The 15,727-nt window shown below is 49.7% G+C and overlaps 1 protein-coding gene across 1 annotated transcript in view; it reads right to left on the bottom strand.

The window, feature by feature from the left end:
* Window positions 1–15,727, bottom strand: part of CSMD1 (CUB and Sushi multiple domains 1) — a 741,603-nt gene that overhangs the window by 642,667 nt on the left and 83,209 nt on the right. The window contains exon 2 of the mRNA XM_070407812.1: window positions 11,090–11,306. Within this exon, the coding sequence (XP_070263913.1) occupies window positions 11,090–11,306 (217 nt within the window). The remainder of the gene's footprint in view (window positions 1–11,089; window positions 11,307–15,727) is intronic.

Raw genomic sequence — 15,727 nt, 5'->3', positions numbered from 1 at the left:
AAGTGTTCTCAGCTCCCAGGGGGGCTGCCTGTGTGGGACTGCACAGGCCTCCTGCCAGGGGCTCCCCGGGTGGGAGGTAACGTCAGCTCCGAAGCAAGCAGGTCCCCCCGCCCCCGTCCTGCTTTCTTGGGGAAGTTCCACATTCGGCACAGGAGTGGGTGCGCCCGGAAGAGCAAGAGGAGCGGCGAGCCCCCCATGGGCTCACCCCGAGCTTCTGAGGGAATGAAGACCTCAGTCAGGAAACGGGCAGAGACACCCGGCTCCCCCTGCTCCCTACGCCTCTGCCTGTCCCAGGGGGACGGGACCGGGATCGAGGAGATGAAGGAGGCCCCACTGCTCTGGGGAGCTGGAGGACCTGGCTCCTCCATTTGTGTGCAAAGCACTTTATTTATTTATTTTTTAATATATTTTATTGATTTTTACAGAGAGGAAGGGAAAGGGAGAGAGAGTTAGAAATATCCATGAGAGAGAAACATCGATCAGCTGCCTCCTGCACACTCCCTTCTGGGGATGTGCCCGCAACCAAGGTACATGCCCTTGACCGGAATCAAACCTGGGACCCTTGAATCTGCAGGTCGACGCTCTATCCACTGAGCCAAACCGGTTAGGGCTTACAAAGCACTTTAGGGCGGGCTGCAGCCGCCCTCCACCCACGCTCGGTGTTGAAGACACTAAACGACACCAAATAACAAGGCGGTCTCCTTCCTACACCAGCAAAGCCCTGTTTTTGATAACATGGTGTTTTGTGTGATACGTTCGTGGACTCTAGTATTAAAAAAACCTAAGGTGTAAGAAACAGGGTCTGGCAACCAACACCAGCCTAGAGTGGCCATCCCATGGCCCGAGAGTCAGATGACGGTGGATTACGTGGGCTTGCGCTGGTCATGTCCACGTGACCACTGCCATCACTGCCTTCCCAGAACGCTGTCCCTGTCCCCGATGTGAAGGCACCAATGGAAAAGGTGAGAGACCAGAAACGCATTCTCGTCTTGGAGCTGGTTCATTCTTTTCTCTGACATCCGATTGGCTTTCAGATGACCTTGTTTCGATTTTGTGTTGGCCACTCCCAATACAACCGGCCTATGTAAGGCTGACTGCAAACTGACTCAAAGCAGTTCTCGTTTTATTTCTTTTACCGGATGTGCTCCTGAACATTCCATAAATGACTCCTACCAGGGTTTTAATTTTTGTTAATCGATTATCGTTTAGGCTTGTTATTTTAGAAACAGATTGGTGACTTGTGTTGTTGTTGTTTTAAATTTTTTGAAACGTGTTTAAGAATTCTTACAGGACCTAAGGCAAGCTGTATTTTTTTTATCGCCATCTGCTCCTTTGCCATTTTGATTTATTTCATCAACTGCTACACTTTGGTATAAAAAGAGATGGAGAAAGGCAATACGAACAAAATCCTTTAAGAGCGGCTATCCTCTTTAATTTCTCTCCTTTGGTAAAGTAGAAATGATGATATTTAAGAAATCACTACTCAGATTAAATGGAAACTAGACCCGTTTCCGATGTCATTGAACAGCATCCAGAATGAGACCCTGTTATCAATGAGACTGACCTCCGGTCAAGCAAATGCCTATCCATGAACATGGGACCCAAACATCCCGGTGGACATGTGTCAACCGGACTCCAGCGCTGAGCTGCTCCCTGGCTCTGCCTCTTCTGGCCCCACCACGACCCCTCCTCCCCATCGACGGCCCATCTATGTATGACCTGCCTACGGCCCATTTATGTATGACCCGACTGTGGCCCATTTTATTTTATTTTTATTTCAAATGATGGACATTTGTTTTTTAAAAATATGTTTTCATTGATATTTAGATAGAGAGGAAGGGAGAGGGATAGATAGAAACATCGATGAGAGAGGAACATCACCAATGGGTTGCCTCCTGCACACCCCCTACAGAGGATGGAGCCCACACCCTGGCACATGCCCAGACCAGGAATCAAATCAGCAACCTCTTGGTTCCTGGGTCAATGCTCAACTGCTGAGCCACACTGGCATCTACGGCCCAGTTTATGTGTGACCTGCCTATGGCCCATTTACATATGACCTGTCTACGGCCCATTTACATATGACCTGTCTACGGCCCATTTACATATGACCTGTCTACGGCCCATTTACATATGACCTGTCTACGGCCCATTTATGTGTGACCCGACTATGGCCCAGCGTGTGTGTGCCCACGCTGAGGGACGTTTTGGAGATTAGAACCTGGCGGGAAGGCAGCCCATTGCTGTCGCGGGCACGGGGTTGGTGACCCCGCATTGGAAACGCCCCTCCCCAGGTCACATGTGGCTAAGGTCTTATGGTTTAGGCTTCAGCTCACAGGGCACACTCAGTGGAATTGCTCCGACCACCCCAGGGATGCCCTCCCCTGTTCCCTTGTTGAATTTCCACACTCATCGTTATTGAAATCTTGTTACTGGTTCGCACGATTTAAAAGTCATTCGTTTGTCTCATCCATGAGACTATTCCTTGCGGATCAAGAGCTCTGGAAGCTTCTTGTCTCTTTTCATAGAAAATGTTCAGCTAAATACAAACACCGGGGGAGACACAGGGTCCAGCAATGGATAGAGGCTAAGCTGGTGCCCAGACCAACACCTGCACCGCTGGTCCCATGCAGTCAACGCCTATCAACTGAATGGACAAAAGTACAGCGCTGACCCGTTAAAATGTTTGCAATGTGTTGGTCTCTTATTTCTATAAGAATACTCTGTCAGCATCATCTATATCTATATCCATATCTATATGCATATCCATATCTATATCCATATCCATATCTATATCTAAGCATTTATATCCATATCCATATCTATATGCATATCCATATCTATACCCATATCTATATCTAAATCTATATCTATATCTATAGCATTTATATCCATATCCATATCTATATGCATATCCATATCCATACCCATATCTATATCTAAATCTATATCTATATCATCTATATCTATATCCATATCCATATCTATATGCATATCCATATCCATATCTATCTATATCTATATCTATACCTATATCTATATATCTATATCTACATCCATATCTATATCCATATCCATATCCATATCTATATCTAATTTATATATCTATGTCTATGTCTGTATCTATATTTATATCTACATCCATATCCATATCTATATCTATATCCATATCCATATCTATATCCATATCCATATCTATATCTAATCTATATATCTATGTCTATGTCCACATCTATATCTATATCTATATCTATATATGTCTATGTCTATGTCTATATCTATATCTATACCTACATCTACATCTATATCTATATCTATATCTATACCATCTACATCTACATCTATATCTATATCTATATCTATATCTATATCTATACCATCTATATCTATATCTATATCTATATCTATGTCTATACCTATATCTATATCTGTATCTATATCTATATCTATACTACATTTATTAATGTCTAGGCCTTAAATGCCTCCTTAATTGGTCTTATCTCCCATCTAGTCAACTGTAGAGAGACAACTTAAAAACAAGTCACTCAACCTTACCCAATAACTACTGAGCCTGCCTATGAGTTGTTAATTTTAAAGCCTATTTGAGAAAAGGAAAGATGAATGATGCATCAAAGAAAATTATTTTTTAATTTCATCATCTTGAAACGTGTACGCAGAATAGTGAGCATGGCTGACACAGTCACGTGACGATGGGAATGCGGCAGTTTGGGATGAGAGGACCCAGCACGGCCCCTGTGTCCTCACGAGGGTCCGGGACCTCCCCAGCCAGACGCCGAGGCCCTGGTGGGCTCTGGCTTTCTAGACTGAGACACCCCCTCTGTGCGGGGAGCAGGGCGTCCCCACTCAGGCTCCGAGGCCCATCCCTCTGCACCCTCCCACACCGCATGCTGGCCCGGTCACTGGCCATTCCTCCTGCCCCGTAGCGGGGGATGTGATAAGACATCCAGAGATGTGCCTGTGGTTAGGATGAGACCTGCTCCCATAGAAGCCTTGGCCACGCTTCACCCTGCATTTCTGGGATCTTAATTGGGGCCTTCGTCACCAGCTGAGCTAAAAATAAAAGGGCGCTTTGATTTCTGTCTCACTATTGACCTGCGAATGGCTCCCTCGGGCCTGAGCCAGGCGTGGGGGCAGGAAGGCAGAAGTTAGCATGGCCAGGCCTCCCATCTCATCGGAATGCAACTCAGACCCTTCCTGGCCCTTCACAGTTGGCAAGTTATAAACATCACCAGCCCTCGTTAATAATACATAGGCTTCGAAGTTAGGTATTAATGCATTCAAACACATTATTGCGGCTTATAAAAATATTGGGAAGAAAACTGTGATATTTTAGCAATATGTGCTCATAACGTCCTGGTTCTAATGGCCCTCTCACGCTCATCTGTCGGCTCTTCATCACCTTCACTGCAGGCCTTTAGGGGTAATTTTGGGAACGTGAGAGAGGCCGAGAGACAGCATAGCTGCCTGCCAGCCATGTCCTGGGCTCGCGCTCCACAGCCACGTGGGGCCAGCATCTCTGGTCTCCCACGTCCGCGTGGCAGGACCTTCCTCCCTCACTCGCCTTGTCCACGTTCTGCGCTCACAGGAGAGTTTCCGTTGTCAGTCTGACATGATGATGTCATCGCAGTGGGAAAGCGAGGTCGTTGTCAATCATTTTCTGATTTTGAGCCGCCTCCACCCCACTTCACCGGGAGAGAACGTGGTCTGGGCAGCAGGCGCCATGCGGGACAGATGCTCGTGCCCTTCTAGATGGTTCTACTAGGTCCTGTCGGGTCACACACACACAGACACAGAGGCCAGGGGTGTGTAGCCCTGAATCAAGAGTATTTTACTCTTTTATTTCTAGTTAGTCCTCCCCCGAGGATAACTTTCCCATTGATTTTTAGAGAGAGTGGAAGAGAGGGGGAGAGACAGAGAGAGAAACACGGAGGTGAGACAGACACATCTACTGGTTGCTTCCCACATGCACTCTGACCAGGGATCAAGTCTGCAACCGAGGTCCATGCCCTTGACCCAGAATCGAACCAGAGACCCCTCAGTCTGTGGGCCAATGTGCTATCCACTGAGCGCACCAGCCAGGTCCCTGAATCAAGACTGTTTTATTTATTCATGTATTTTATTTTTATAAAATATATTTGTATTGATTTTAGAGAGGAAGGAAGAGAGAGCTAGAAACACCAATGATGAGAGAGAATCATCGATCAGCTGCCTCCTGTACAACCCCCAGTGGGAGCGAGCCTGCAACCTGGGCATGTGCCCTTGACGGGAATCCAATCCAGGACCCTTCAGCCTGCAGGCTGACGCTCTGTCCCCTGAGCCAAGCCGGCTCCGGTCAAGAGTATTTTAGGTCCAGCTCGCCCGCGAGATCAGTGCTGTTTGAAAGTCAGGTGCCTGCCTCCCAGAGGCCTCTCGCGGCACGTCCTCTGCCTCAGAGGATGCGTGAGCCACTGGACACGCAGAACAGGGAGCCAGGCAGTGCCCCCAGAGGCCACTGCGGAGACCGTCCGACTTCCAGGAGCACAGGCTTCCAGGCCCAGCGGCAGCGGGAAGGACGGGGAAGCAGAGGGGCCAAGATTGTTATCTGTAAGGGCAGGTCAGGGACTAGACCAGTGGTCGGCAAACTGCGGCCCCTTGAGTGTGGCTCTTCCACAAAATACCACGTGCGGGAGCGCACGTACAGTGCGAGTGAAACTTCGTGGACACACTCAAGGGGCCAAAGAGCCGCATGTGGCTTGTGAGCCGTAGTTTGCTGACCACTGGACTAGACCACGAGTGTCAAACTTATTTGACATGCCTCATTTATTTGGCCCATGTTAGCCTTTGAATTTGACATATTGGACTAGACCATCCATCCATCCAACTAAAACATGAGCCGTCCCCCGGGCTAGAGACTCCACATCTGCCTCCCTCCCACACTCACAGCCGGAAACCCTCACCCAATGGGATGGGACTGGAAGGGGAGCCTGACCATCACTGCACGAATTGAGGGGAAATTCGGGGAAAGTTAGAGAGGGACAGGCAAGGTCACTGCCGGAGGTGGTAGGCCATGAGGGTGGAGTCCTCACTTCTGGGAATTAATGAGCTGGAGAGTCCCCTTGCCCTTCTGGCCGGGGGAGACTCTGAGCAAATGCTGCCGATGGACCATGGGAAGGGCCCTCGTCGGCTCCCAGCCTCCAGAGCTCTGAGAAATAACTAACAAGATGCCCCGGCCACAGCAGTCTGTTAGCCCAGCCACGAGAGCAAGAGGGAAGGCCAGGAATGCCGCTCGCAGTGAGACGGCGGAGTTCCTTCAATATCAGGGCCTTGCCTGCCAGGAACGTTCCTCTTACAGGCAAACCAGAATGGAGATGGGACCCTGGCAAAAGTCTCAGGGTCAGAGAGGGGTGAGCCGTGGGCCGGAACGGCAAGGTGCTGGTGTACTGGTCAACCCACGTGCACCGGTCCACCTGCCACAGAACACAGTCAGATGCTGCAGAATCAAAAGTGTAGCATTTTATGGCCACATGGCTGGACCTCTGTGGATATTTGAGAAGCAAGAGAAGGCACAGGGTCAAGAAAGGCCAGAGATTTAAACAACAGCAGGAGCCCGGCCAGTGTGGCTCAGTGGTTGAGCGTCAAGCTATGAACCAAGAGGTCACAGTTCTATTCTCAGTCAGGACACATGCCTGGGGTTTCAGGCTCCATCCCCAGTGTGGGGTGTGCAGGAGGCAGCTGATGGATGGTTCTCTCTCATCGCTGATGTTTCTCTCTCTCTCTCTCCCTTCCTCTATGAAATCCATAAAAACATATTTAAAAAAACAGCAGTGCTGTGACAGCTCATACCATCAGCGGCATTAATTGCAGGTAGCTCGACACATTCCTATTTCTCTCTGTGGGTCGCAGCCTTCTTGTGCGTCAGGGAGGTCTGAGAGCCTCCCAATAGCCACGTGTTCGCACTGACTTTAGTGGCGGGCGCACACCACTCTGCCTTCGTGTGCTCCTAACAGAACGACCCGAGACGACAACATGACCTGTGTATGACTGTTTTCCCTTATAAAGATTGTTTTTAATTAGGGTAAAGAATCCATTTCTCAGTAAAGACCAAGTTGCAAGGTAAACATCAATAAAAATAATCTCCAAATTCCATGTTTTGTTATTTGGGGATCTGATCTAAATCGTATATAATTTGGAAAAAGGCGTCTTCCTGTGGCGAGACAGGAGAAATGCGTTGTAATAAAAACGCTCGATTTGTTTCAGAAACAGCTGGGGTCACTTGGCTGTCTGTGCACCTTTTGCCGCTGAAAACACGTCAGAGCAGCAGTGACACACACAGGAGCCGGCGACCGTCTCAGGAAGGGCTTTCGGGGCAGCTCGGGGCCGGCGGCTCCTGCACCAGCCTCCGTGGAAGGCCCTCGCTGCCCTCCGGCCCCTGGAGGCGCTCTGAGTGAGCTGCCTTTAGAGACCAGCCGCTGCTGCAGGGTAGGATGGGAACACATCCCACAGGGCCTCCGTGTGCCGGCTGCACTGCCGGTCCTGAGTCCCGGGCCCCGGCTGACGTGGGTGTGCTGCGGCCTCCGAGGTGTGCGCCCTCAGCACTCAGACCCTCTGTCCCCATCGTGACCTATCCATGCTTTTATGAGTGAAGCCCCTGCTCTCAGCGCCCTGGAGGGGCCTGCTCTGAGCTGCATCCCCATGTGCTATGGTAGCCCGGCCCGGGAACACCGTGCCAAGAGCCACTCCCACACGCAGGGAGCGTCCATTCAAAAAGGGGTTCTAAGTGCAGACAAGGAGGAGAAGTTATATAGGTTAGGGGGGGTTAATACGGTTTTATATTGATTTTTTTAATTTTTAAGTTTTTCAATATATTTCTATTGATTTCAGAGAAGAAGGGAGAGGGAGAGAGAGATAGAAACATCAATGATGAGAGAGAATCCTGAATCAGCTGCCTCCTGCAGGCCCCACGCTAGGGATGGAGCCCATAACCCGGGCATGTGCCCTGACTGGGAATGGAACTGTGACCTCCTGGTTCATGGGCGGACGCTCAACCACTGAGCCATGCCACGGGCACAAGCTATATAGTGTCATGTAGGGATGAGGGCATCTTCCTTCATTTAAGGGCATGAAACAGGCAGAAATGTGGCATCTTTGTCCTCTGTCTCAAATGAGAAATTGTGGATGAGAGTAATTTATACGAACCCAGCAGTGCCTTTCCCATCAGCCTTCCTTGCTTTCTCTGGAATAAATATCAGCGAGTAAAAGCATCACGGTGCCACCGTGTAGCTCACCGATATTTGTAAAGCTCGCTGAGGCCCGGTGTCAGTTTATACTCTGTCCCCAGATCCTCCACCAATGTGTGGCGAACCGGAAGCTTCTAACCTTCATATCCCTGGGGTTGACCTCGTCATAACTCCAACTGCTCTAAGGATCACTGTTTGCTCAGCTTTATAGCCGTTACCATATAAGCAAGTGTATCATCATGAGAACAAAAGAGGACAGGACATTATTTTAAAACAGTTGTCAATCAAATTAATATTTACAAGTTTCCTTGAGACTAGGATCGAATTCTAGTTTCTAAGAGCACGTCTTTGCTAGGCGTGTTTGTGAACTGGAAAGAGAGAGAGTTACTGTTAACCCGGAGTCACCTGCCTTGAGCTCTGTTCACTGATGAGAGAGAGAGAGAGAGAGGGAGGGAGAGAGAGAGAGAAGAGGAGATGGGGAGAGGGAAACACTGGCTTGCTGTTCCACTTATTGCTGCGCCCATTGGTTGATTCTTGTATGTACCCTGACGGGTCATTGAACCCGAAACCTTTGCCTATCAGGGTGATGTGCCAACCAAAAGCACCCAGCCAGGCCTGCCTTGATATGTGAATAAGCTACACTCCCTCTTCAGTCATAGCTCTTTGCAGTTCCTTTCACAATTCTTTTTATTATTACAATGCACCGCTGTTCCCTACCGGCATCTTTTATGCAAAATAAAAGCAAATGAGTGATTAGCATTTAGAAGAGCAGCAAAGAGGAGAACTCTTGCCTCCAATGAGCAAGGATTGTGTAGGTAGATGCTCTGTCCAAACATCGAATGCAGACCCTGCATGTCAGACGAGGAAGACAAAGTTCACCTAATTCACACGGAGACAGCCGGGCGCAGTGCAGGACAGAGGGCAGGGCAAACGGAAACGTGCTTCTCAAAACAGACGGCAGGTATCTCCGAGGCTCCAGAAAACACTAGAAGATGTTTGACATTTGAAAATGTCACGAAACCTATATGTTCATGTGGACTAATGTCGCCCCGATAAAATTTAATTAGAAAAGAAAATGCAAATAAAATATATTTGGAATATAGTAATATAATGTATTTCATATACTGCTAATATATACTTATATTAACTAGACATAGAGGTGTACTTGCATAATTTTATAGCTAGAGACCTTCTCGGTCCACACAATCTTGAATAAAATACAAGACGGTGTGCATTACTGCTACACTTGGCATTAACACCAGGTTATTTGTCTGAGCAGTATAATTTCTTCTGCCTATTACCTGATTTTCTATGTGACTTAGTCAAAAACTTAACTTCTAATTAATACAAACATTTAAAACCAGAGGGTTAAGCTTTATTTGCATACTAGAGGCCCTGTGCTCGAATTTGTGCACGGGTGGGGTCCCTCGGCCTGGCCGGTGATTGGGGCCTATCGGGGACGTCTCACCCAGTCTAGGTGGAGGGATCTCAGGAGGTTGGCCAGCCATGGGAGGTTGGCTGTGGGAGCGCACTGACCACCAGGGGGCAGCTCCTGCATTGACATCTGCTGCCTGGTGGTCAGTGCGCGTCATAGCGACCAGTCAACCAGGTTCACCGGTTATAACTGTCGCTTAGGCTTTTATATATATAGACTAGAGGCCCCATGCATGACATTTATGCACGGGAGGGGGCCCCCTCAGCCCAGCCTGCACCCTCTCCAATCTGGGACCCCTCGGAGGATGTCCGACTGCTGGGGATCGGGCCTACACTGGCAGTCCGACATCCCTCTCACAATCCAGGACCGCTGGCTCCTAACTGCTCACCTGCCTGCTTGCCTGGTTGCCCCTGCTGCCCCCCCTCTGCCGGCTTGGTCACCCCATCACGGCTCCCCTGCAGGCCTGGCCGCCCGCCCCTCACTGCCCCCCTCTGCCAGCCTGGTTGCCACCAACTGTGCCCCCTGCCGGCCTGGTCGCCCCTCACTGTCCCCCTCTGCCAGCCTGGTCACCCCACACAGCCTGCTGCTCAGTCATTGGGTCGTCCCTCACTAACCACGCAGCCTGTTCGGTCATCCGTTCGGTTGTTTCGGATGTGACAGCCCCTGGCTCTTCATATAGAGATATAGATATGTATGCATTTAAATATGTTCATCAGGCTAGCTAAGAAATTCCAGTTTCTTTGAAAAGATATTTGTCTTTCCTTTGCAAAATGATAAAAAAATGCAATAGTTGTACAGCTGCAATTTTTCTATGTGGAAAAATGAAAAGTGTAAGTTAAAATCATCCAGAACTTATTTTCATTTCTCCATGGTACAACTCATAGAGCAACAGAGAAAACCAAGGGGGATGCAATATATTATGATTGTGTAAGACAAAAGTTCTTCAAAGATTGCAGTATTCTTTCATGTGCTTCTTATTGAATGTTTTCTCTGACAAAATAAAGGTTCCCTTTGTGTGTTTTTCTGAATTGCACTCTGAATAAGCACTCGATTTTACTCGTTTATCTTTGTGCCTTTTCTCTTAGATCCACAGTTGCTAAAAACAATGGAGTGTGATCATGTTCCTTCAATTACCTTGACAACAGTGTTTACCAGATCCTGAGCAATGCGATGCTCATAAATGAAGTCAATGGCTGCTTTCACGGGGAGTCAGGTTTTTAACTATGGGGAGACTAGTGATTGCAGCTACAGTCTCCATCCTCCTTTGGAGCGACAGTAGGAAAGTTTCCTGCTCAGAATGGAGCTCAGCTACGCATTGCAATCAGGTTTCGGGACGGGGGTCACCCAGGCCCCAGCCCCGCCATGCGGCCCCAGCCCCGCCATGCGGCCCCAGCCCCGCCATGCGGCCCCAGCCCACCTGACTTTCAGGTTGCCCTGCTGCAGCTGCCCGTCGTAGACCGCCAGGATGTCGAAGTCCTCCTCCAGCGCGAAGGCCAGGAAGGACAGCTGGATGCGGCTGCGCTCCCCCGTCAGCACGATCCACGTGCAGTTGGCGTAGTTGGGGTACCCGTGCGGGAACCCGGGGCTCTCGATGGTGCCGTTGGGGCCCTGGACTAAGCCTCCGCAGTTCTGACCTGGAAACACACACACAAAAACCAGCATCTTAGTTTGGCTGTTGTTAATCTGTGATTTTTTTTTTTTTAATTCCCAACCATTTTGGCCAAATTTTACGATGACCTATTTGTGATCATTCAGGTGGGGCAAAAGTAGGTTTACAGTGTGAATACTGAAACAGTTTAATCTCCTCCTATTGCTGAGGAGCCGTCGGTTTCTTGTCCCTGCACACACTGCAAACCTCTGCCCGCCCTGCGCTGAGTGGTGAATCGGAATGGTGTTCCCCAGGCCTGAACGAGAGGGAATGACAGGCAGCACAGAGGACGGGGGGGCGCACCCCACACCTGCAGGTCATAGCGGCACGTGGGGGACCGCTTCTGTCTTTTCAATGCTGCTCCTCCCACCAGGCCACCTGCGCGAGTACCTGACCGGGCCCGCCCACCTGCAGAGTCTCACCTCAACTCAGCCCCTCAGTTTCTGGGGGTAACAAAGTTGACAGATAAAATAAACATCATAAAACTACACACACACATGCTCACACACACGCACGCACACACATACACACACATGCACGTGCACACACATGCATACACGCTCACACATACACACACGCTCACACATGCACATGCACACACATTCATACACGCACACACACGCACGTGCACACACATGCATACACGCACACACATGCACACACACGCACGTGCACACACACAGGCTAATTCACCTCAATGGCTCCCCTCGGCGTTATTTTGAATAATTAAGGAAACCCACACCGTACACAAACTATCGATTTGCAGCTCTGCAGGCTGAGGTCCCACATAGACGAGGAATAAAACAAGACCACAGGGATGTAGTCTCATTTAGAATGAAAGGTGCTAAGAGAAGTTAAATTAGCCCCACATTACGGAGCAGCCCAGAACGATAAGGGACCAGCCCATCAACGACTTCCTGTTGGCAGGGGTGGGACTTCCTGTGTGGAGAAGAGAGATGCGTGTCCCCCTGAGGGCACCGTTAACCAAAAGGCGGAGGCAGGAATGGCCATGACGTGCCATGGATCCCCTGGGAAGACCCGAGGGACAGGCCAGGGAGCCTTGCGTGGGTGAGCAGGTGGAGGCTCTGAGGAAGGACACGCTGCCCCTGTGTCTCCCTAGGTCACCGCAGGCCCTTGCACACCCTCGGTAATGAACCAGCGAGTCAGTGGGGTCCCGAGCTCTGTGAGCCACTCCAGCAAGTGGGTGGAGCCTGAGGAGGGGCCGTGGCGACCCCTGATTTGTAACCCGCTGGTCAGGGCACAGCATCCCGCCTGGGCTGGCCTGGCCATGGGTCTGTGAGGTGGAGGCGGGTCTTGGGGGGCTGAGCCATTGACCTGGGGAATCTCATGCTCCTTCAACCAAATGCCTTGTAGGACCTGCAGCTGGCGTCCTGAGCATTGCCTGCTGGTGGGTGGATGTAGGGACCCCTCCCCTCACCCCAAGGTAGAATCAGGTGCAGAACCCAAATAATAAGTCGATGCGGGGGGTGGGGGGGAGGTGGGAGGGCAGCTGGGTGCCAGAAGCCCCGACACCAAGGAGCAGGTTAGGAAATATTCCCACAGCTGCCTCCTTTGTGCTATTATTCCCTGCTTTTTAAAAAATATATTTTTTTATTGATTTCAGAGAGGAAGGAAGAGGGAGAGAGAGATAGAAACATCAATGATGAGAGCGAATCATGAATCGACTGCCTCCTGCACGCTCCCCACTGGGGATGGAGCCTGCAACCCGGGCATGTGCCCTTGACCAGAATCAAACTGGGGACCCTTCGGTCCACAGGCCGACACTCTATCCACTGAGCAACACCAGCCAGGGCTATTCCCTGCTTATTGCTTCTCCCCCCTCCTCTGCCCAGGTACCACTTCCTGAGGATTGGCCTCAGGACAGGGGAATCTGGTCCCTGTGTTGCGGGAATGTGTTCTGACCCATTGTTCCCTCCCCGTGTGCCTGTCAGGGCCACACCAGGGTCAACTAGACTGACTCCCGAGTGGAGACCATAACTGAGACAGAGTGACCATTGGTGCTGCCAAGTTAACACACCTGACTCGCCGTCAGCTAGAAATACAGCTGTCATGAGAGGCGACAACACAACGGCTATCACACCACTCCCACATCTCTCCATCTGAGGTTAGCATTAAGTAGCCACCAAATACTGTTAGCTGTGTTTTATTTTCTGTATCTGGCCATTTCCCACCAATAGGTTAAATTAAGTACAATGTGGGTTTTTTTTAATTTTATAAAAAAACTAGAGGCCCAGTGCATGAAATTCATGCACCGGTTGGGTCCCTAGGCCTGGCTGGCGATCAGAGCTGATCTGTGGGGCGACCAGCAGGGCGATCAGGGCCTCCCACCCCCCCACCCCCCCGCTGGCACCCACCTGGGCCAGCTTGGCGCCACCCGCTCACTGGCCCAACCCCCTACCACTACCGCTGGTCTCCTCCCTCTGTGGGGCGACCAGCGGGGTGACTGGGGGGCCCATGCTGGTACCCGCTTTGGCTGGCCTGGGGCCTGAGGGCAGCTCCCATGTTGAGTGTTTGCCCCCTGGTGGTCAATGCGTGTCATAGCAACTGGTTGTTCTGCCGGTCAGTCTATTTGCATATTAGGCTTTTAATATATAGGATTTGCTGAATATATTGGTGAACATTGCTTGATAAAAACATACAGGTTTTCAGATGTACATTTCTCAAGCACGTCTCTGTATATTGCATTGTGTGTTCACCACCCAGAGTCAAGTTTCCTCCCATCACCATTTAAGCCACCTTTACCCTCCTACCCACACCCCCTTTCCCTCTGGTAATCTCCGCAATGCAGTCTGTGTCTGTGAGGTAGCTTTGTGTGTGTTTTCTCCAAATCCCTTTACCTTTCACACCCAGCCCCCTCCCGCCTCCCCTCTGACAGCTGCCTGACTCCTCTCTGTATCTGTAAATCTCTTTCTATTTTGTTTATTCATTTATTTTGTTCATTAGATTCCGCATATAGGTGAAGTCACATGGTGCTTGTCTTTCTCTGACTGGCTTATCTCACTTAGCGTGAGGCTCTCCAGGTCCCTCCATGCTGTCGCAAAGAGTAAGAGACCCTTCTTTTCTTTTTCTTTTTTTTTAAAATATATTTTTATTGATTTTTTACAGAGAGGAAGGGAGAGGGATGGAGAGTTAAAAACATCGATGAGAGAGAAACATTGATCAGCTGCCTGCTGCATGCCCCCTACTGGGGATGTGCCCACAACCAAGGTACATGCCCTTGACCGGAATCGAACCCGGGACCTTTCAGTCCGCAGGCCGACGCTCTATCCACTGAGCCAAACGGGTTAGGGCGAGACCCTTCTTTTCTACCTCCAAGTAGGGTTCCGTGGTGTAGAGGTACCACCGCCATTTTATCCACTCGTCTACTGACGGGCACATGGGCTGTTTCCAGATCTTGGCTACTGTAAATAACACTGCAATGGACATAGGGGTGCGCATATTCTTTCGAATTGGTGTTTTGTGTTTCTTTGGGATTAATATCCAAAATTTATATAAAGAACTTTTACACTCAACACACACACACACACACACACACACACACACACACACAGAATCCAATTTATAAAATGGGCAAGGGATCTGAATGGAAATGTCTGGCGGGAAGAATAAGAAAGTTCCAGAGAGCCCGGGACACTTGGCTGATTGCGTGTAGTGTAGGTACCTGAGCACAAGTGCCATCCAGGCTTTTATCCTCCCACTTCAAACAGGAAATGATTGCCAAGGACGTTTTTACTCTTAAAACCCATTTCACAACAGCAGCTCTCGGTGAGCTCGAGCTGTTCACAGCGATATTATCAAGTGCCGTGGGAGTGCGCTAAATCTTCATAAAAAGGGTTTAATGAAAGGGATTTATGAGCTTAAAAACCAAAGGACTAATAGGAAGCCCATTTTCCACTAAATTTAAATCTAACAATAACTCAGTAGCAAGTGGATGTTGAAGCTGTGGGGTTTGAAAGGTCTTTAAGGAAAAGAGCTTTCCTGGTTTACCTAGCAATTCTCACTTCAACGTGAGTCAGAGAGGGAAGACGTGACGACAAACGGAAGGAAGTAAATGAATGCCTTGAAGAGAAGAGGTGTCTGCTGGGAGCAGCTCACGGTGACAAGTGTCATGGTGAACCAGGTGATCACTGAGATTTTCTCCAGGGAATAACGCCCAGGCTGCCTCTGGGGACCAATTAGCACAATGCATTTTGCAGAATGAGTCACTTTTGATCAGTAGGTAGACTTTTCCACGGGGCCTGTTAGGAACTTGGCAAACTTCTCCCAAGTTCTTAGACGGGGACTCGCTGGCTTGGCTGCACATGGCAGTCAACCTCGGAGTGAGCGGGTGTCTATTCCTGAGATAGATCTGAGGTAGATGGTCTGGGTCAGGAACATCCCAGACGA

Source organism: Myotis yumanensis, unplaced genomic scaffold, assembly GCF_028538775.1.
Source record: "Myotis yumanensis isolate MYYU_CA2020_CCGP unplaced genomic scaffold, mMyoYum1.0.hap1 SCAF_3, whole genome shotgun sequence".
In the NCBI taxonomy this organism is placed as follows: domain Eukaryota; kingdom Metazoa; phylum Chordata; class Mammalia; order Chiroptera; family Vespertilionidae; genus Myotis; species Myotis yumanensis.
The sequence above is the reverse complement of the archived record's forward strand: the minus strand, read 5'-3'. Positions and strand labels throughout refer to the sequence as shown.